The sequence below is a fragment of the Lontra canadensis genome, unplaced genomic scaffold (assembly GCF_010015895.1).
Source record: "Lontra canadensis isolate GAN:19392208 unplaced genomic scaffold, GSC_riverotter_1.0 scaffold107, whole genome shotgun sequence".
NCBI lineage: Eukaryota > Metazoa > Chordata > Mammalia > Carnivora > Mustelidae > Lontra > Lontra canadensis.
In genome coordinates, this window is record NW_022631101.1 from 4,009,033 (window position 1) to 4,030,283 (window position 21,251).

Consider the following 21,251-nt stretch of genomic DNA (forward strand, 5'->3'; position numbering starts at 1 on the left):
CTTGGTTAGGATAGTGTCTGCTGGGTTTCTCCACTGTAGAGTTATTGTCTGCCTATAATTAATGAACATTTGGGGGAGCCGACTTTTTTGTTCTGTCATGTTTATTGAGCTTGAGTTGACACACAATAAAATTTACCCTTCATGGGGTACACTTCTGAGTTCTGGCCAACATCTACCCGGTCACATCACTGCGAGTGCAAATCAAAACATAGGAAAGTTCTAGCAGTCCTTGAAAGTTGCCTCCTGCCCTTCGTAGTCAACTGCTTCCCTTCTTCCAGCTCCTGGAAACCACTGCTCTGTTTTCTACTCCCACCCCCGTCCCTGAAGTTTTGCTTTTCCTAAAATGTCAAATAAATGAAATCACCCAGTCCGGAGTCTGGGGAATCTGGCTTCTGTCACTTAGCATAATTCATCGAAGGTTCATTCTTATCGTGTCGGTCGGTACTATTCCAAGCCATGGACCGATGCTCATTTGTTGTCCCATTCGTTTGAGTTCTTTTCATTTTTTGGTGATTGTAAATAAAGCTGTAATAAAAATCCATGTACATGGTTTCATATGAACATGTTTTCAGGTCTCCTAAATAATTAGCTAAGAATGGGCTTGCTGGGTTGTGTGATAAGTGGATGCTTAACTTTTTCCTTTTTGTTTTCCATCAAGAGACAATTGTGTCAGAAGACTACTTTAATATCTTTTTTTTTTTTAAGATTTTATTTATTTGGGGGCGCCTGGGTGGCTCAGAGGGTTAAGTGTCTGCCTTCAGCTCAGGTCATGATCTCAGGGTCCTGGGATGGAGCCCGGGCTCCGGGTCTCTGCTCAGCAGGGAGCCTGCTCCCCACCCCCCTTGCCTGCCTCTCTGCCTGCTTGTGATCTCTCTCTCTGTCAAAAAAATAAATAAAATCTTTTTAAAAAACATTTTATTTATTTGACACAGAGAGAGCACAAGCAGAGGGAGCGGAAGGTAGAGAGAGAAACAGGCTCCCCACGGAGCAGGGAGCCCGATGCAGGACTGGATCCCAGGACCCCAGGATCATGACCTGAGCTGAAGGCAGACACTTAACTGACTGAGCCACCCAAGCATCCCTAGCAAAGCCATAATTTTGAATGTATCCAAATTTCCAGTTCATATACTCAGCAAGGTCACAAGCTGATTTGCATAATGTGGCTTTCTAGACAATCATCTCAAAAATATTTATTGAAACGGAGCCACTGTTCTTTATGGGGCCATAATTTTGACCAAATAACACATAAGCAATTGTTTTCACAGGAGAACATTTTTTTTTAAAGATTTTTATTTATTTATTTGACACAGAGATCACAAGCAAGCAGAGAGGCAGGCAGAGAGAGAGGAGGAAGCAGGCTTCCCACTGAGCAGAGAGCCCGATGTGGGGCTTGATCCCAGGACCCTGGGATCATGACCTGAGCTGAAGGCAGAGGCTTTAACCCACTGAGCCACCCAGGCGCCCCTCCTCTTTCGTTTCAAAATCAAATCTGCCCTCTCTCTCATGTAGTACTCTCTCTCATGTAATACTCAGCTGCAGGCCAGGATGACCAATGGCTAGTGAAACGGGGGGAACAGAGTGTTTGCATGGTGGCAAAGTTTTACCACCCAGATTACCAAGGGGACGATGTACTCTTAGAAGGAGAGATCTGGTAGTTAGGTCCTTGACCAAGTGGCCAAACTCAGCATCATAACAGTGGGATCATCTCATGTTTTGGACCTTCAAGTATGATGCAAGATGAAGTTCACAGTATTACTAGGGAAATGTTCTTGCCAAAAATGCTTAACTTCAACCTATTCAAAACTTCAGATTCAATTTCCATTTTACAGGCGAAACAGGGTTAGTGGAACAAACTAAACACCATGAGGAGACAATCAGACAAATCCAGAATGTGGGACATTCTACTGAAAACCGGTCCAGACTCTGGGAAAACCCAAGAACAACAACACAAAAGGTGTCTGTGCGCATGTGTGTGTGTGTGTGTGTGTGTGTATCCAATATTAAAAGAGAGCAATGCAAATATTCTTGGGTCATCTGGTAAAATCTGAATATGGGCTGGAAAATTTCCTAGGGGTTAAAATAATTTTGTGGTTATGCAGAAGATCCTTATTCTTAGGAGGCACCCGCTGATGCATTCAGAGATGATGTGCCACAGTAATTACTTGCGCATGGTACGGGAAAAAATACATAAAAATAAAGCAGGTTTAGCTTCATTTTCCTTAAACTTTTTGTTTTGAAATAATTTTAGAATCACAGAAAAGATCCAAAAAATATGGCAGAGTTCCACATACGTACATAAATAAACAAATGTCAAGATATTTTTAAAGTATGTGCTTTCATGTTACATGTTTCTTGAACCATGAAATTAGTTAAATTTTGTAATAACTGACGTAGTTTTATTAAACAGGCCATTGCATCTATCTGAAAAACTTCTACAACACTTAACTCTTTACAGGTCTACAGGGTCCTAAGTAACACGGCTGCCAGCTCTCAGATCTCACAGCCAACAACTTGGGATTCCTGCCAACTGTCCCAAATCAGGGCCTTTGCACTTGCTGCTCACTCGTTTAGATCTCCCTTCCATCCGGATCGGATTTCACCTCTCCAGACGAACCTTCCACTATCCCCTTTCTAAAACAGTCCCACTCTCACTGCCCAAGCCCCTCTCCGAAATTTATTCCTTTTAAATGCCTTATCGTCTCCCCCAGTAAAATGTAAGCTCCAAGAGGAAAAAGACCGCCTTAGTCACGTACTACATCTGCACAGCCCAAACAGTGCCCAGCATACACCAGCTGCCGGAAGAACAGTTACTGATTTAGCAGGTTAGACTTCAAAATAATGACACCATTCACATAGGGACTCTTTGCTAGGCGGCGGAGGGGTATTTTATCGAACAGGAGAACACAGACATGCGTAGAAGATCCGGGAAGTGTGTTGAAAGAAAGGGGCGGAGCATCGAGGAGTCTCGCGCTTAGAGGCGGTTGGAGCCGTGAGTACAAGAAGGACAGGGCTCCTGCTGGGTGCGCTACCCGCGTGCGCACTGCGGCCTGCAGCCCGCCGCGGCACAGGAGTTTAAGGCGCCCAGGGGGGGCGGGGAAGTGACCCGGCGCGTGCGCAGTGCTCGCGCCGGCGCCAGGTCCTTGTGTGTGGGTTGTGCTTAATCAAGCGGCGCGTGCGCAGCGCGGACGGCGGAGGGATTTGCGACTTGTTCCACCCCTTGCCCCTGTCGCCAGCCGAGGCCGCGCGGGCTCGTGAGCAGCGGCCTGGTGCGCGCGCTGGGCGGGCGACGGAGGCAGACGGACGCGGACGCCGCCGGAGTCGAAGCCAGAGCAGGAGTCCCTGCTGCTGAGGGGCCGCAGCAGCCGCCGCGAGCCCCCGGACCGTCGCCAGGCCGAGGAGGGCGCCGCGCGGCGGGTGAGTGTGACTGAGTGGCCTCATCGGGTGCGGAGCCGCTACCCACAACCCCCTGCGGTGGGCCCCAGTCTTATCCCCGCGGCGGGGCCTCTTTCCCGCGCCCCCGCACCTCTCTGCACCCCTTACCCAGAGTTCTCTGGGCACCTGGACCCTCTTCCCGCAGCTCTCCCGCGGCCCCTTACCCACAGGCCCTTGCGGCGTGTTGCCTTTTTCTCCCTCGCCGCCTAGGTGGCCTGGACCCTTACCCACAATTCCTTTCGTCTGTGGGGGGCCTGGATCTATTACCCACAAGCCCTGGCTCGAGGGGCTTGTTGCTTCTGAGCCTCTTCCTTAGCCCGGGACTTCCTGCGATTCCCGTCCCCATAACCTGTTCTCCAGGGTGGGGAGGGGGCCCTCCCTTGTAAGGATCCTTGAGCCCACCCCCCCCACCCCCGGCATGCTCACAGGGAACCTCTCAGCCTCACGGCCTCTTGCTCGGGACGCTGACACTTAACTCCTCAGAAACTCTTTTTCAGTCTTTGTTTCCCTGAGCGGCTTTGCCCCGCCCTCACACAGCGCTCTCCACCCGCCCCCCCAACCTGGTTTCTTTTTCAGACTGAGCCTTAGGATCACTCCCGTGTTCTTACAAAACCTTTTTTCAGACTGAGACCTTGCCCCTGGATCTCTCTTTTCTTGGGAGTCAGGGGACGGTAGGGGCCTCATGAGTACCCGGTCACCCTAACTTAAGCCTGTCCTGTTTCTGCTCTCAGACTTGGCAAGATGACCCAGTTCCTGCCACCCAACCTTCTGGCCCTCTTTGCTCCCCGTGACCCTATCCCGTACCTGCCACCCTTGGAGAAACTGCCACATGAAAAACACCACAACCAACCTTACTGTGGCATTGCGCCCTACATTCGAGAGTTTGAGGTGAGTTCACTGAGCAGACTTGGAATGGTTTGGGTTCAGGGGGCTGCAGAGCTGGATTTGGGAGTCCGGTTTCTGGCCATTTTCTAGCGTGCGATTTAGGCAGGGGACTCACTTTTTTCGATCCTGTCTTAAATAGGGTTGATACCGTATTCCTTGTAGGGTTTTTTGTCGTTGTTGTTGTTGTTTTTGGAAAATTCGGGAACTAGCAGTTGAGGATTCAGGCTTTGGAGTCAGGCCATCTTCGGCTCACACGATTTATCAGCTGTGTGACCTTGGGCGAGTGGTATGTTCAATTAGTTGATGTCTTCATTTTTAGCAAAGGGTAGTAGTATTTTTCTCACAATATTGGCAGGGAATTAACTGCAAAACTTGGTACAGGGCTTGACATTAAGTTGTCAGCAGCCATCAATGGAGGCATGGTCACCATTTTTATTATTAATAGGGTGGTGTTCATATGGGCTTGAGATTTTCAGCTCTGCAGCTACAGGGTAAACACACATACGTGACTTGGGCTTCTGGGCCTCCCTCCGTCTTTTCATTTCTAAACTGCGGGTGACAACATCAGAGGTGGGTCAGAGCACACCTGAGAAGGGCTGGCACACAGCCAGAAGTCAGAGGAGGCCAGTTCTGGTATCAAGTAAGAAAGGGCCGCTGAAGGTAGAGGAGAAATAATAGGAGACTGGTTCTTCAGTAGGATTTGCCACCCTTGGTGAACCAGTCCTGGGGAAATGTTATTAGCTAATTAAACTAATTTAATGGCTGCAGGCCTGTAGCACCCTAGATGGCGTAGGTCATGTGGCAGAGTTTAATGAGCGGTTGGTGAGCCCTTCAAGAACTACCCTGACCATCAGAAGGTGTCCAGGTATTGCTACTGGACTGCGCTGTCAGCTCCTTTTGCTTCGACCCTGGTCCTGATCGGTTTCTGTGATAAAAGACAAATCTTTTGCAGGGTGATGTTTATATGTATACAATGGAATGATTTTGATTTTCCTGTGTCTTTGAAGAAAGACTACAGAATAAAAGATCAAATTTTTATTAAGCTCAGTGCGTGTAAAGCTGCTCTATCCGGTTGCTGTAGAAGTTTCTGAATTCTTCCAGTTTCTGTATTTCTCTTGTCACAGACCAGCAGAGGTTTGTGGATAGTATTTGTCCACAGACCCGTGTTTTTGATCTTTGCCACCCCCTCGCTTCCACTGGCCTGGAAACTGTCCCATGTTTGCTTGTGTGTGGGGGGCAGTGAGTGGCTGAGGTGTCTATTGTTTTCTGGATCGGTGTCCCTTGCAACCTCTGTCCCTCCCACCCTGTCACCTCTCTTGTTCCCAGGACCCTCGAGATGCTCCTCCCCCGACTCGAGCAGAAACTCGGGAGGAACGCATGGAGAGAAAGGTATGTCATTTTTGCCTGTTGGCCCCACATCTTTTTTTGGTACTTTCTCCAGGATGTTCCCTGACATCAGGGCACTTCTTTCTGCATTCATTTGTCCCCCTTTCTCCTGACAGAGACGAGAAAAGATTGAGCGGCGACAGCAGGAAGTGGAGACAGAGCTAAAAATGTGTAAGTGTCTCTTCCTCTCCCATCTCTTCTTCAAACGCTCTTGCCTTTGTCTCCCACTGATCCACCCCAGGACTCTAATATGGGAAGGTGGGATGGTTCACTTTTTTAGTTCACAAAGTTGGCCAAACACTGGTTTAGGATGGGGTCTGGGTTGGCAGGAAGGGAGCCTTGAGACCTTGGGCTGGGCTCCCTCGACTGGGGAGCGCACATGGAGGGGCTGCCACAGCCCAGTTTGGTGTCACGGGCTGAAGCAGTGAGGTAGTTACAGTCCCACTTCTGGTCCTTGACCATGGGAGTTTTCCATCCCTTGCAGGAACAGGAGGAATTGGGACACAGAACCAGATACACTGTGGCCATTAACCAGACTTCACAAGAAGGGCATATCAGCCTCAGATGGTTCTGTCTGTCTGAGAAGGGCTTTACAGTCAGAAGACTTGGGCTTTCCTTCTACACCTGTGAGGCTGGTGAAGCATGTCTCTTTGGACCTTATTTCCTGGAGAGGCATGTTTCCTCAGGGCAATTATGCAGATGCCTAACTTTTTTTTTTTTTTTAAGATTTTGTTTATTTTGTTTATTTTATTTGTTTATTTGTTTATTTACTGTAAAGCCCTTTTTTTTTTAAGATTTTGTTATTAAGGATCAAGCCCTGCATTGGGTTCTTTGCTCAGCAGGGAGCCTGCTTCCCCCTCTCTCTCTGCCTGACTCTATGATCTCTCTTTGTGTCCAAAAAAAGATTTTTATTTTTCAGAGAGAGCATAAGCAGGGGGAGCTGCAGGCAGAGGAGGAAACAGGTTCCCTGCTGAGCAAGGAGCCCATTGTGGGGCTCGATCCCAGGACTCTGGGATCATGACCTGAGCTAAAGGCAGACACTTAGCCAACTGAGCCACCCAGGCACCCCAACTTTTTTTTTTTTTTTTTTTTTTTTTTTTAAGATTTTATTTGTTAGAGGGAGAGACCACGCACAGGCAGGCAGAGTGGCAGGAAGAGGCAGAGAGAGAGGCAGGCTCCCCGCTGAGCAAGGAGCCTGATGTGGGACTTGATCCTAGGACCCTAGGATCACGACCCAAGCCAAAGGCAGCGGCTTAACCCACTGAGCCACCCAGTCGCCCATCCCCCAACTTAAAATATATATATTTTTAATTTCAGAGAGCGGGTATGAACTGAGGGGAGGGGCAAAGGGAGAGAATTGAAAGCAGAACCCAGCTGAGCATGGAGCCTCACACAGGGCTCGATTTCACAACCCCGAGATATGCCCTGAGCCAAAACCAAGAGTCGCACGCCTAACCGACTGAGCCTAACATCTAAAGACATGGATATTGGCTGAGCACACTCTGAGCAGTGATTCACTGCAGTTCCTTTCTTGCCATTCTCAGATGCCTCAAAGGTATCTTTGGTATGCGTCCAAACCGCATTCAGATTTTCCTCCTCCCACCCACCTGGTCTCCTTGGATGTTTTCTTCAATGGAACATGGCTGTGTGGCCTTGCAAGTCATGATCTCTTTCGTGGGTCGCCCATTGCTTTTTTTTTTTTTTTTTTTTAAGATTTTGTTTATTTATTTATTTATTTGACAGAGATCACAAGTAGGCAGAGAGGCAGGCAGAGAGAGAGGAGGAAGCAGGCTCCCTGCCGAGCAGAGAGCCTGATGTGGGGCTCGATCCCAGGACCCTGGGATCACAACCCGAGCCGAAGGCAGAGGCTTTAACCCACTGAGCCACCCAGGCGCCCCTCGCCCATTGCTTTTAACACTTTTTTCCCTCCTTTCCCCAGTCTGTCACCGCAGCTTGTCCCTGTTGCTCTCTGTCTCACATCTGACCCTTCTCTCCATGTCTGCTACCACCCAAGTGCCCTCCTGTCCACACACCCAGTAACAGTCTAACTGGTTTCCCTATATCTCTGTCTCCACCAAGTTCTTTGGGTCTTTTAAGTATGATTCTACTTCTTTCTTTTCTTTTTTTAAGATTTTATTTATTTAGAGAGAGACAGAGTGCAAGCACAAGCATGTAAAGTGGCAGGCAGAGGCAGAGGGAGAAGCAGGCTCCTTGCTGAGCAGGGATTCCCAGTGTGGAGCTCGATCCCAGGACGCTGGGATCATGACCTGAGCTGAAGGCAGTGGCTTAACCCACTGAGCCACCCAGGTGTCCGATTCTACCCTTTTCTAACAGTTTCCTTTTGCTCTTGGCATAAAGACCAAAGTCTCTTTCCTGCCCACTGTTCCAGACACGTCGGGTACCATGCTCCCCTCGGGCTCCAGCTGCAGCTGCCTCTTCTTATGCCTCATTCTTGCCGGAAGGTCTTCTATCATTGGGCTTTTGCCCAGACTCTTCCCCCGGTCTGTGATGACACTTTTGTAGCAGCCCTTTGTATCCCCGTTCAGCTGTGACTTCCTTGCTCAGGTGGAGTCCCTTTGTGTGCTGAAAGCCCCGAGACCCACTGCAGGTTGGTCATTTCGGTCTGCGTGGGGGATTTGAAGGGGATCTCTCTGCACTGGAGTTTCCCGACTGCCCCGAGAGAGCAGGGTTCGGATGGGATTTGCTCACTTCGATGGCCCCAGGCTAGCACAGGACCTGGCCCGCGGAACCGTTGGCCCCAGTTAGTCTGGCAGTCTGTTTGCTCAATTGTTAAGGCACAGGCCTTGCTGTCTGACCCACTGCTCTTTAACCCCGATTCTGTCCATTGCAGCCAAGTGACCTTGGGTAAATCACTTGTCCCCCTCGAAGTTATTTCCCCCCCTTTAGGAATGGGGTCTTGTGTTAAATGACAACCACCACCACAGAGGTGCATTCAGCCAAATTCAGAATGTGTGAAATTATAGACAACAAACTTGTAACACAGTTTCTTTAACCAGTTAAGTGACAAGGGAGGCTGGCAGGGAGCCAGACCGTATGGATTAAGGAATCAAAAGCTGTCAGCCACGTGGTGTGGGTGGAACTTGTTTGGATCCAGATTTAAATGAGCTAACTCTGAAAATCCACTTTAGAAACAATTGGCATTTGAGTACTGGGTGTTCAGTTAAGGAAGTAATGTGTTAAGGTGCCATAACAGTGTGGTTATGGTTTCAGTTATGTGGTTATGGTTAACAGTTCTGGTTTCTTAAAAGTCTCTGTTAGAGGCTGAGATGGTATAAAAGGGGTTTGATTTAAAATACTTCAGTGAGGGGCATCTGGGTGGCTCAGTGGGTTAAGCCTCTGCCTTTGGCTCAGGTCATGATCCCAGGGTCCTGGGATCAAGCCCCGCATCAGGCTCCCTGCTCGACAGGAAGCCTGCTTCCTCCTCTCCCGCTTCCCCTACTTGTGTTCCTTCTATCCCTGTGTCTCTGTCAAATAACAAATAAACCCTTTTTTAAAAAATAAATACCTCAGTGGGATTGGGGTGCAATTGAAACGGATGTGGCCAAGGTTGATAATTGAAGCGGTTCCTATAGGTTCGTTGTATTGTTTTCTGCAGTCCTACATGTTTGGACTTCTGCATAATTGAAAAAAAAAAAAAAAGAATGGATCAAGTACATTAGGGTTTTTTTGCGTCTGTCCAAGAGCCTCTGTTCCCACTGCTGAAGCATGCCGTGCCTCATCGCAGTAAACGGCTGCCCTTCGAGGGGACCTTGTCCTTCCCAAAGCAGTTGGTCTGCGTTCTGTGATTGATTTCTCACAGCTTCGAGGCATGGCAGGGGTTATTACTCATATTTTTAAGACAAGGAAAATCGAGGCTTGTTGAGGCCTAGTATGCTTACTGGGAGTTTTTTTTTTTTTTTTAAGATTTTATTTATTTATTTGACAGAGATCGCAAGTAGGCAGAGAGAGGGGGGGAAGCAGGCTCCCCGCTGAGCAGAGAGCCCAATGCAGGACCCTGAGATCATGACCTGAGCTGAAGGCAGAGGCTTAACCCACTGAGCCACCCAGGGGCCCCCTTACTGTAGTTCTGAGATACTTTACCCGCCGACCCAAAAGTCTCATGAGGTTTCCCCACCACACAGGACAGTTCTTTGAGCCCCTGCTCTGGGTTCTGCCTCGATCAGCCCTTTAGCCAAGGATTTCCCAAAGGCAGAATTTCTCTGCCAGCATGATGGAGTGCTCACTGGTGACCTGCCGACCAGCTCTAGTTCTCTGCCACGGTCATTGTGCTGACATGTTCTTTTTTCAGGTACAGGGTGCTCTTGGCTGGCTGCACTAGCTTTTGCTTTTAGTCACACTCATGGGCCCCTCGCGGAAGCAGGAACCACAGAGCCCGCTGCAGTGTACCTGCGGCGCTGCTGGGCACCTCCACGCTGCCCGCCGGGCATCCACTCCCCCAGGCAGCAGTCCCTCTGCTGCATTCCTGCCGCACCTGTTCGACCACCTACTGCCTGGTGTTGGCAGATGCATTTCCTGTTGCTGCCCTGAGATTTCCGGGTCTTCGGTCAGATGCCCTCATCCCACTGAGGTCTTTCCTGACCTTCCACTTACAGCTCTCCTGCCTGGGTCTGTCGCTGTCTGATAGAACTAAATGGTTTCCTTACCTTGTTGACGGCCAGCCTCCCTGCATTTGTGTCTGATCTCCAAGAGGGCACAGCTCTCTTCTGGCCGGGTTTGCTGTGAAATCCTGGACACTTAACGACGGCTCCAGGCACTCGCTAGTCCTTAATGGGTACCTGTTAAATGAGAGGATGAGAGCGGCCTGGCCCAGACCTGGAGACCAGGGCACAGAAAATGACGGCGCGGAGGGGTGACATAGGGTGAGCGGCTTAAGGGGGCAGGCGGAAAGATGGGTTGTCTTCAAAGGCTGCCATCAGTTTCCAGATAGTTATTCCTTTAAATGTGGGCTCAGTCTGCTGGTTTTTAGTAAATTCTCTGAAGTCACCTTGCGCTTTGCAGTGTAGCCCTCTCACAGGAAGCAGATCTGGAACTTTATTTCGCTGGCTTTTTGCAACACCTGGACTATGTTCCTGAGAAGCCGGTGCCGGGACATTCAGCGTGGAGCCTGGTAGTTAGAGCCCCCGGCCCGTGAGGTCAGGCTGGGGTGTGAAGCCGGGCTCGGCCTCCTTGCTGCTCTGCTTCTTCCTCTTCCACGCTTCAGGGCTTGGCTTTGTTTCCACTTGCGAGATGACGAAGCCTCAGCACCCAGCGCGGTGTCGGGGCCTGATTATATGTGCCATGAATTACTAACGTTCCTTTCCTCCTGCTCCCTACAACACGGCAGGTCGCTCCTGAGGGCGGCACTGTGTCATGGAGGAACCGCCTCCGCTGGGCGCTGGGCAGGGTGCCTCTGGGGCCCTGGCGGGAGTCGAGGGCTGTCGTGTGCGGTTGGGTCACCATAGTCTGAAAAGGACTTCTTCCTGGGCCTGAGCCTTCAGAATCCCTTCCGAAATGGGTTCTGTAGTAGATTTTGGCCCCTGTCTGCAGAGATGGTTATTCCTCCGTGGCCTTGTGGGCGGAGAATCTGATCAGCATCTTGTGCCCTGGCTTTCTCCCTGAGGCACAGAGGCCAAAAAGCACCTAGGGAAGAAAGCAAGGCTCTGCCTCTCTGGGGCCCTCTCCCAGCCTTTGAGCTAAGGTTTTCCCACGGGCTGTAGTTGCAAGCTGTGCCATCAGGTGGCAGTGCGGCCCTGCAGGTGAGGGGGGAACGCCCCCGCCCCACCCCACACCAGTGGGGATCTGGCTGCCTCCACAGAGGTGCCCAGTCTTCCCCCGGAAGGGACTGGAGCCTTCGCATGTATAGGTCTGAATGGCATTTAGGGTGGTCCCGCCCAGTCAGCTTGAGGTCAGCCTCCCCCCTTCCCCTGTCAGCCTAAACTGACTACTCGTAGAAGGGCCACTGTGCTCTAGGGCAGCTGGAGAGAGGAGCATGCCCAAGGTCTCCAGGTCACCAGCAGTTTTCTTCTATCTAACGGGCCTCTGCCCATCTGTGTGTGTCTGTCTTGCTGGGTGAGGCTGTGGACACTCAGTCCTTACACAGTGTGTTCTTCTCGTGCAGGGGACCCTCACAATGATCCCAATGCTCAGGGTGATGCCTTCAAGACTCTCTTCGTGGCTAGAGTGGTGAGTCCCCAGCTCCCCACCCCTGGAGCGCCAGAGGAGCCTAGATCCCTGGGCTGCTAAGAGCTTGAGTATGGGACAAAGGACAATAAGGCTAAGTCCTGGAATTCTAAGGGCTTTGGGACGGCTCACTTCTCCGTCTTAACGTTGTGTCTGTCTCCTGATAGAACTATGACACGACAGAATCGAAGCTCCGGAGAGAGTTTGAGGTGTACGGACCCATCAAAAGAGTGAGTGAACTGGGGCTTTGGCTACTCGAATTGGGGCGTGATGCGGGGAGGGAGAAGGCTGGCTCCCGGCCCCAAGGATGTGTCCCGTCATTTTGGGGCCTCAGAGGCCGTGGCCTGCGTTCACATTCTGAGTGCACTAACATGCAGCTGGCTTTAGGTAGCAGGAAGGGCGACTTTCTGTTGATTTAGGGTATGAGTAGGCAAACTACAAACTTACTGTTTGTAAATATAGGCTTGTCGGTGACCGGCCAAGCCCCTTTATTCACTGTTGTCTGTAGCTGCTGTTTCAGAAGGCAGAGTCAGGTTGTCAGACCCTGAGGCCCTCAGCTGGAAGTACCTGCTGTCTGGCCCTTCAGAGAAAAAGTGTAAATAAAAAGTGTAAATGTGTGTGCTGACTCCTGTTTCAGAGGAAGGCTTTATGTTTAAGCAACATGTCTTAAATTCACTGAAAAGTCCCGTGAGCGCTCTGGGCGAGGGCTGGGGATTATTGTGCACGCACTGCCAAGCCCGGCGCTGTGAGAGCCACAGTCATTCTGGGCTCCTGAGGCCGGGGAGAGGGTCTGCGGCCTCTGTCGCTGGCAGCACCCAGCCCAGGGCCTTGCGCACAGGCTGGTGCTTGAAGGGGTGGGATTTCCTAGTCGGAGAACTGATTTCTACCTGCGGCCCCGCCCAGATACACATGGTCTACAGTAAGCGGTCAGGAAAGCCCCGAGGCTACGCCTTCATCGAGTACGAACATGAGCGAGACATGCACTGTGAGTACCTCCCGGCCTGAGCCCTGCGCTCTGACCCTCTCTCTCCTCTGCTGCCCAGCCCCTTCCCGTCGTCTGTCCCCACCCCCACCCTGCCAGACCTGACATTAGCGATGTCTCTCCTCCTCCTCCCTCTGTTTCTGATATATCTTTTTTTTTTTTATATACGTGTTTTTTAAAAAACAAAAACCAAAACCCCCCACAACGTGTGTGTGTGTGTGAACCTGGGGAGGTAAGTGTCACACGTTGAACCTCAGGGGCAAGGAGGGAACTGGGTGGGGGCTGCGGCCAGCTGGAGGTGGGGGAGGGGTCGGATGTTTGGGGAGCCTCTCCCCATTCCCCCCACCAGCATTGGGGGCGGCCAGGATGGAATGAGGACTGGCCTTTGAACCTGCCCTCTCTTTCCCTCAGCAGCGCTGGGGCTGGGCCACCCGACCCTCCGCCTCCCCACCCCTGGCCCCCCACCCTGTTCCTCAGCGGGCAGTGGGTTGGTAGGCGTGCTTAGCGCCTGCCCCCACCTCTCCAAAGCCCCCCTTGAGGCTGCGGCGGCGTCCACACGGGCAGGGACGGGTGGGGGGGGGCGGGCAGGGCTGCGGCGTGTCCAGGGGCCGCCGTATTAATTGACTGTTCTTATTGTCACTGCAGCCACCACGCAGCTGGCTTGCAGCTGATGCTTACGCTCCCCTTACAACACCTCAGTGTATGGTTGGTATAAGGGTTTGTATCATGGGTAAGATCACGCAGCCCCGCACACCAGCCCAGCTTAGCCAGGCAGCTCAGGAGCAGCGAGGCATCCCTCCTCCCATTCCCAGTCGCCCCTCAGCCACCCCGCACCCAGAACCCTTGCCTTGTTTGGGTGCCCTTTGTCCCTCCTGCCGACCCTTTCCCCAGTCCGTATATGCTCTCTGATAGTCTTGCTGATCCCAGGAAGGGAAGGATCAGCCCTGACGGGAAAGGCAGCTAGCCTCTCCGGTCGGGCTCCACTCAACCCCTGACTTAACCTGGCTTCATGGCGTCAGCGGCAGGGTGACGGGAATACCGCAGGCAGGGCGCACTAGGGTGAGGGCTCCATGGGGAACCCTTCAGCCCTTTGCTCCTGGCCCCCGTGCTTTTGTGGGGCTGTCACTGTGGTGGCCCTGGAGAATCTTTTTTTGGTTGCTAGACTCAGGGTGCTGTGCCCCTTTTCTGTCTGCCTTATCATGGTTGAGGCCTGCCAAAGGGCTGTGGTGGCCAGCGGCTCTGCAGAGTGCATGGAATTGGGGGTTGGGGTGTGGGAGGGACCGAGTGACAGGCTGCAAGCAGCTGAAGGTGTTGTAGATTTTACTTAAAGACCCTTCCACTGTCTAGAGACCTAAGAGAGGGAGAGAAAGAGAAGCCTAGAAGTACACATGTCACATGGTTTCTTTGTTGGTACTCTTGGGTTGGGCCTCTTCTGGGGTTTGGGATACTGAACCAGAGCAGGGTTCCTTTGCTTGACTGTGTTCCCGGTCCTTAAATCCCTTCTCCCCTACTACCCTCCTCTGGGTTTGGGGGCCAAATGGCCCCTCCTCCTCAAATCACGGGCAGCACTCCATCTCCTGGACCCCCCCCCAGGCTGTCTCCTTGTGTGCCAGCCTTTTGAGTGGCAGGTGGTGGGAGGGAGTGTGGAATTCGAGGTGGAAAAGTCCTTCTATGTGCTGCGAGGGGGTGGGGCGTGTGCTTAGTTTAGTGTGGACTTTACTGGGAAAGGTAAGGGCGGACAGGTTCACTAAGGTCTCCCCAGCCTTCTTTTAAAAAATTCAACAAGCTAGTCCCTGGGCTTTACCAGCTCCTAGACTTGACGTTAACCCTTGTCTCCCCCGTCTTTCAAGGCCTCCATGAGGTTTCTTTGGGGTCTACCACTTCCTCTGCCTGTCTCCAGGTGGTGCAGGAGATGTGGTTCCTCTCGCTCTCTATGGCTCCCTAGAACCCCCAACTTCCCTTCCCTGTAGCTTTAGCTGACCCCATGGTGGTGGGTGTGGGGTCTGTGCGCGTGCTCAGGTAAGCTTGGGGGCTCCAGGTAAGCGGTCCCGTGTCCCCCCCCGGGAAGCCCGCCTCCTCGCCAGGCCCCCAGGAGTTGCCGAGCCCCCCCCATCCCGCTCGGTTTGGACACCCGCAAGGCCGGCATCGGTAAATGGCACCTTTTTCTCTTCCTCTGGTTGTTATTTGGGGGGGAGAGGGCTGGGGCGGGTCAGGGTATTGTGGTTGGTTGAGGACACCCCCTAGGCCAGGGCTGGGGGTGGGAAAGAGACCTTTTTGGCCTTCCCAACGCCCCGTGTAAGACAGACCCGGGATCAGGCCTGCCCATCACTGTGCCCTGCCCAAGAGCAGGAACACGCCTCTCCCTGAATCTCCCCCTCTACTCCTCACCCATCCCAAGAGGCTCCGGCTGGGGTTGGCCTCCCAGCATGTGTTGAGCTGGGGGTGTGGAGGGAGAGATGGGATGGGGGCTGGGATTGGGTGGCAGTCAGTCGGCTCAGGTAAGGCAGGAATTGTCGGTAGCACCGCACGCCTCCCATGCCTCCCTCCACTTTCCCTCTCCCCCAGCTGCTGTAGGGGGCCCCTCCAGGCCCCCTGGGAGCACCATAACCCACCCTCTGCTCCCTGCCATCTCCTAAAGATTTCTCCCACCCTTTTCTGGTTCATTTTCTGTTCTGATGTCTGTTCCCCCCACGCTCACCTCCCCCCCCCCCAAAAAAAAAACAACACAAAAAAACAAAAAGGAAAACCGGTGTGAACTGGGGTGCAGAGCGGCCCAGCTGGGCCTCCTGCCCCAGCATGATGGTTTAGGGTGCATGCCTGGGGTTGTGGAGGAGCCCTCCCCCACAGCAGAGTCCAGCCTTAAGTTAACCTCCAGTTTCTTTGCAGCAACTTTGGCCGCCTGGGCAGGAGGGGGCTGCTCTGTCAAATGGGAGTAGGAAGGGCCTGGGTGCCCAGAGGCGTGGTGGTTGGGGTGGTCTTGCTCCCCCCCAGTAGCAATTGGGGGGTGATAAACAGGTGCCAAGATGGAGCAGGCCCCTCCTGGTTTGGGAGAGGGTTGGTCTGGCTGTCAGTTGCCTGGCTGTCTGGTGGGCGTGTGCGTGTGTGTGCGCGTGCGCACAGAGTGCATTGATGGGGACGTGCGGGTGGGGATGCCACAGAGCTGGGCCCTGTCCTGACTAGAGGACCCTCTGGGGATTCCTTCCCCTCCCCCTCCCCACGTCTGTTGCAGCCGCTTACAAGCACGCAGATGGCAAGAAGATTGATGGCAGGAGAGTCCTTGTGGATGTGGAGAGGGGCCGAACTGTGAAGGGCTGGCGGCCCCGGCGGCTAGGTGAGCACTTCCTGCCGGGACTGCGCCCCGGTGGGCCCGACCCCCTTCTGCATCCCTCTGTTGCTTCCTGTCTCCCCTTCCTCTTTTGCCTTGCCTGGCTGCTCATCATACCCTCCCTCCCTCCAGCTTCTCTTGTCACCATCATCCTTCCTGGTGGCTGGCTTCTCATTCTGGGTCACCGATGAGCGGGAGCCCTGGCTTGGAAAGGCGAGTCTGGGACCAGATGGCAGCTTGTGCACTTACTAGTTGGTGCATTTGCCCGTCTTCCTGCCTCATTTCCCTTGATCCTGGAAAGTCGGGGTAACTGCAGAGTTCTCTGAGCTCAGCACAGGATGCCCAGTTTGGCAAGTGGCGCATGGTAGGGCTCATGAAGATCTCGCTGTCACCCATATAGTCTTAGCTCTCGCTCCTTTGTTTATTCATCGGCTACCAGCTGTGTACTGTGCTTTCAGTCAGGAGCAAGACGTGGACAGCCTCTGTCTGTCTCTGATTGTTACTCAGTCTGTCAGTCAAGGTCAGTTTGGTTGCAAGTATTAAGAGCACATTTGAGGTTTTTAAAGCACAAAGGAGCCTTGTTGGGAAAGAATCCTGGGAGTCCCTTGGAGCCCAGACATGTGTGATGGGCCTCCCGTGCACCTGGCGGCTGGGCCTTAGAGCTGCCCAGAGCTGCCCCTGGCGTCCCTGCAGCCCGCGTCCACCTTGCCTGCTGTCCCCGCAGACTGGTCTCTTCTGTGCTTCCCTGCACAGGCCCCGTGCCACTTCCGCTTTACCCCTAGACCTGGGTGCGTCTCCGTGCTCTGCGGTGCTTGGATCTCGGGCTCAGCATGGGGCCTGGACCTGGGGCTACGGCCTGCCGTCCTCTCAGGCCTGTAAAGGACCTGCTCCTTCGAGGGTGAGTGACGGCTCTCCGAGAGAGGCGGTCCTACCCTGGCCGACACCTCAGGCGGGTGCAGGACTGCTGCTCTTCTCCCGCCTCCCCGTCACTCTTCTCACCCTGGCCTGGCCTGGGTGGCCCAGACCACATGTGCACCTGCTGAGCCTCAGACAGGAGAGCGCTCCTTACCTCCCCTTGTTTCTCTGGGGTGGCGTGAGTTTTTCAGAGTGTGCTGTTTGCAGTTGTAGGATTCTGGAATCTCAGAGTCTTCTAGTTCAGCTGGCATTCAGGCTTAGTGATAGCAGTACATCCTGACCCAGTATATATCTGGAAAAATAGCATCCAGAACAAAAGTTCTGTGAACAATAATTACCTTTTTTACAGGGAACGTATACTAGTATTTTATGTTCTGTTGTTTTATTTTGTTTTCTTAATATATTGGTTGCAAGCCATCCGATACATGATGGGATCCACAGCTGGATCGTGACCTGAAAAGGGGAGACAGCCCGTGCTACGCCCTGCCTGTGATGTTCCAGATGCCTGGCAGTGGCCTCTCCCGGCTAGAGTGTTTGCTCTCCAAACGGTCTTTCTCCTTTTTCACTGGCATTGCTAGAAGCCGTTTCCTTATATGGAACTCGGGCCTGCCTCACTGAATCTTTCTTCCAGTCCGAGTGGTGCAGAGAGGGGCACGAGAGGGGAAGTTCTGGAGTTGGCTGGGAGCCTGAGCCCGGTTCTGCACCTTTGTAGCCAAGGCCCTGTGCAAGTGACTTTGTTTTCCCGCCTGCAGAAGGCGCGCTCCTGCTTCTTGGAGTCGTTGGGTCAGTCACCCGACTCTAGCACTAGACTTCCATCTTCTGGCTGCTGTACCACGTGTTGGTTACGGCGAGCAGGGCCAGTCAGTCCCGACCTTGACGGTGCTGAGAGTCTGCCGGGAAAGGCAGGCGCCCCTCAGCTCCCACGGGTGTGTAAATGTGAGCTCCCGGAAGTTTCAGGAGGCGCGTACGGTCTGTGAGTGTATGGTGGAGGGCAGTGAGTCCAGTAGGTCAGGGCAGGCCTGAGGAAGTGCCGCTCCGGCTAAGACGGGAAGGGTGAGTACGTTCACTCCCCAGGGAGGGTGAGATTCTGGGGAGAGAGGAGGGATCGCAGATGGGGGCAGAAGGGAGATGGAGGCCGCGAGGAGATTGAGACTACCCAGAACGTAAAGAACCGGGGCCCCCAGTTGAAAGGTGGGCAGCGCGAAGCCATTGGAGGCTTTGAGGCAGGTCAGTTCCAAGGGTCACTGGCTTGGGGCGCTTGGATGGCTCAGTTGGTTAAGTGTCTGCTTTGACTCAGGGCGTGATTTCTGCGTCCTGGGGTTGAGCCCCTTCCCTGCTCAGCGGGGAGTCGTCTTATTTCTCCCTCTCTCTGCCCCACCCCCACTCATGCTCTCTATCAAATAATTAAATCTTTTTTAAAAAAAAGTGACTGGCTTAGGGCGGTGTGAGGCGGCCGCTGCGTGGGAGGGGTGTGCGAGGCTCTGCGGTATCTGGAGGCTGGGGCATGCGCTTTGGAGTCTGAGTGCAGGTGTTTCCCAGCTGGCACCTTGTGAAAGTCCTCACGTGTCTGTAAGGCCTGGCTCTCCTAGTGTGGCTGCAGTCCTTCCTTTCGCTCTTCGGTCCCATTTCCCTTCCCTCAGCGCTCTGCCCAGACTGACGCCCTCTCGCGTGCTCTCACCCTAGGAGGTGGCCTCGGTGGGACCAGAAGAGGCGGGGCCGACGTGAACATCCGGCATTCCGGCCGGGACGATACTTCCCGCTATGATGAGAGGTAAGATTGGGCAGCCGGGGTCCTGGGATGGGGGTGGTCACGTGGGGGAGCCCTGCCACAAACCTCTGCCCACCTCATCCAGGCCTGGCCCCTCCCCGCTGCCCCACAGGGACCGGGACCGGGACCGCGAGCGGGAGCGCAGGGAACGAAGCCGCGAGCGAGACAAGGAGCGAGAACGGCGACGCTCCCGCTCTCGGGACCGGCGGCGGCGCTCACGGAGTCGCGACAAGGAGGAGCGGAGGCGCTCCAGGGAGCGTAGCAAGGACAAGGACCGGGAACGGAAGCGGCGAAGTAGCCGGAGCCGGGAGCGGGCACGACGGGAGCGGGAGCGCAAGGAGGAGCTGCGTGGTGGCGGAGGTGGTGGTGACATGGCAGAGCCCTCTGAGGCCGGCGATGCGCCTCCTGACGATGGGCCTCCTGGGGAGCTGGGTCCTGACGGCCCTGATGGTCCAGAGGAGAAGGGCCGGGATCGTGACCGGGAACGACGTCGGAGCCACCGGAGCGAGCGGGAGCGGCGTCGGGACCGAGACCGAGACCGGGATCGCGAGCACAAGCGGGGGGAGCGGGGTGGCGAACGGGGCAGGGATGAGGCCCGAGGTGGGGGTGGTGGCGGCCAGGACAACGGGCTGGAGGGTCTGGGCAACGAAAGCCGAGACATGTACATGGAATCTGAGGGAGGTGATGGGTATCTTGCTCCGGAGAACGGGTATTTGATGGAGGCCGCACCAGAGTGATGAGGGCCTCCCCCTGTTTTGTTTTGGACGTGTTCCTACCCACCCCCTGCTGTCATCCTCTCCCCTGACCTTGGCCACCACCCAAGTTTGCCAGCCAAGGGTAGGAGTCTCCTTATTTGTTCAGGCCCCTCAGATTTAAAAATAAAATTAATTTCCTGTTGATAATGAGCACCTTGGTTTCTTCACTGCTCTTCCTGTATTTCCCCCACCAAGGTCGTCACCTGACTGTTGATAGCCCCACTTTGGTTTGTGTCCCAGGGCCTGCGAAGGACCGGGGCTTTATGACGACCTAAGGCTGGACCTACCCACACTATACCAGACCTGCTTAAAATGGGATAAGGAGGTGTTCTCTAAGGGTTCCCTCCATTAGGATTTTTGGTCCCTTTGTGATTTCCTTCCTCCTCTTTTTTTAATGTCTGCCACACATTCCCTGTGGGGCCATCCCTGCCCTTGTCTTGGTGGCCAGGTGGGTTTCCAGACACTATTGCTCAGTGGGAGCCGCAGGTTTGCGTGAAAGGGAAGCTGTCGCCGGAGTTGGGAGAGCAGGGAAAGGCTGAGGAGATGAACCAGGAGCACAAGCTACAGAGGGACAAGATGGGGTGCCACAGAGCAGCTGCACAAGGTGGGGAGTGCAAAGGGCCTGTGGTTAATGATAGCAAGTTCATGAGTATTTTTACTTCCGGCTGCCAGTGTCAGTGGAGGGTTAATAAGAGACCCGGAGAGCTTCCATCAGCAGTTGAGATTCCGGCCGTTTCCGGAGGGTGAGGACACATCAGGCTGGTGACCCCTTGAGAAGGAAGCCAGTGAGCCTCACAGAACCCCAGAGGGGCTCAAGACCACAGCTGCAGGTACGAGTGTAGCAAACTCCAGAATCGCTGCCTGGAATGGCTGTCCTCCGTTTCAGCCCTTGGGATGCCTAGGAGCTGGGCATTTTCTGCGTAGGCAAATACAGGACCTATTTTTGTGTCTGAGGATTTTCTCAGTCTATAGGTAAACTTAGCCTGGTAACCCAGAGGCAGCCTGTCCGCTAAATCTGACTGACACAAGGATTACGGTTTTTAACTGCCTCATTCTACCTAACCGTGCAAAAATGACAGCCAATGGAGAAAATCCTGCAGCAGGAGACCACAACCTAAATGAAAAAACTGGTTCTGGAAGGAAGAATTTAGGGACTAAAAGAGAACTCCGTGCCTCTAGTTAGTATATGCTCATAGATATACCAGATACTGCACCTGCGCTTCTGGAATTGGCCGTAAAGAGCAGGGTTTGGGGCTAGCGTGGCACAGGCATGTTACACGAAGCCCGGACAAAATCCGCAGAAGGAACTGGGGAGCTTGGCTGGAGGGTGATGCCTAAGAAAAGGAAAGCACACAGGTGAACCTGTTAGCCCTCCCCTGTTCCCCGAGGGCATTTGCCACTTGAGCCTAGGGGAATAGACTCAGAAAGTGTCAGTCCGCTGAGTTGAATTCACACAGGTTAGACCGCACAGGTTGGACTTAAGGGCAGAATTTCCAGATGGGCCACTGAGCCCCCAGTTCCATCGGCAGCCTTCCCTCAAAACATTTGCCAGCTGCTAAACTGCTTGCTGTCCGTGTAAGACCTGACCACAAAGGGCTTATCAGAAAGCAGAAGCTGGATGCT

The 21,251-nt window shown here is 53.6% G+C and overlaps 1 protein-coding gene across 2 annotated transcripts; it reads left to right on the forward strand.

The window, feature by feature from the left end:
• Positions 1-3,299: 3,299 nt before the first annotated feature.
• Positions 3,300-19,779, forward strand: SNRNP70 (small nuclear ribonucleoprotein U1 subunit 70). 2 transcript variants are annotated; one of them, XM_032839389.1, is made up of 10 exons: positions 3,300-3,414; positions 4,164-4,320; positions 5,644-5,706; positions 5,820-5,874; positions 11,822-11,886; positions 12,051-12,113; positions 12,787-12,868; positions 16,095-16,196; positions 18,789-18,876; positions 18,959-19,779. In XM_032839389.1, the coding sequence occupies exons 2-10, from the start codon at positions 4,174-4,176 to the stop codon at positions 19,608-19,610; spliced, it is 1,317 nt and encodes a 438-aa protein (XP_032695280.1). In that variant the 5' UTR covers positions 3,300-3,414; positions 4,164-4,173; the 3' UTR covers positions 19,611-19,779. The 2 variants fall into 2 exon arrangements, with proteins under 2 accessions (XP_032695280.1, XP_032695281.1); XM_032839390.1 differs by having other exon boundaries at positions 18,986-19,779.
• Positions 19,780-21,251: the final 1,472 nt, after the last annotated feature.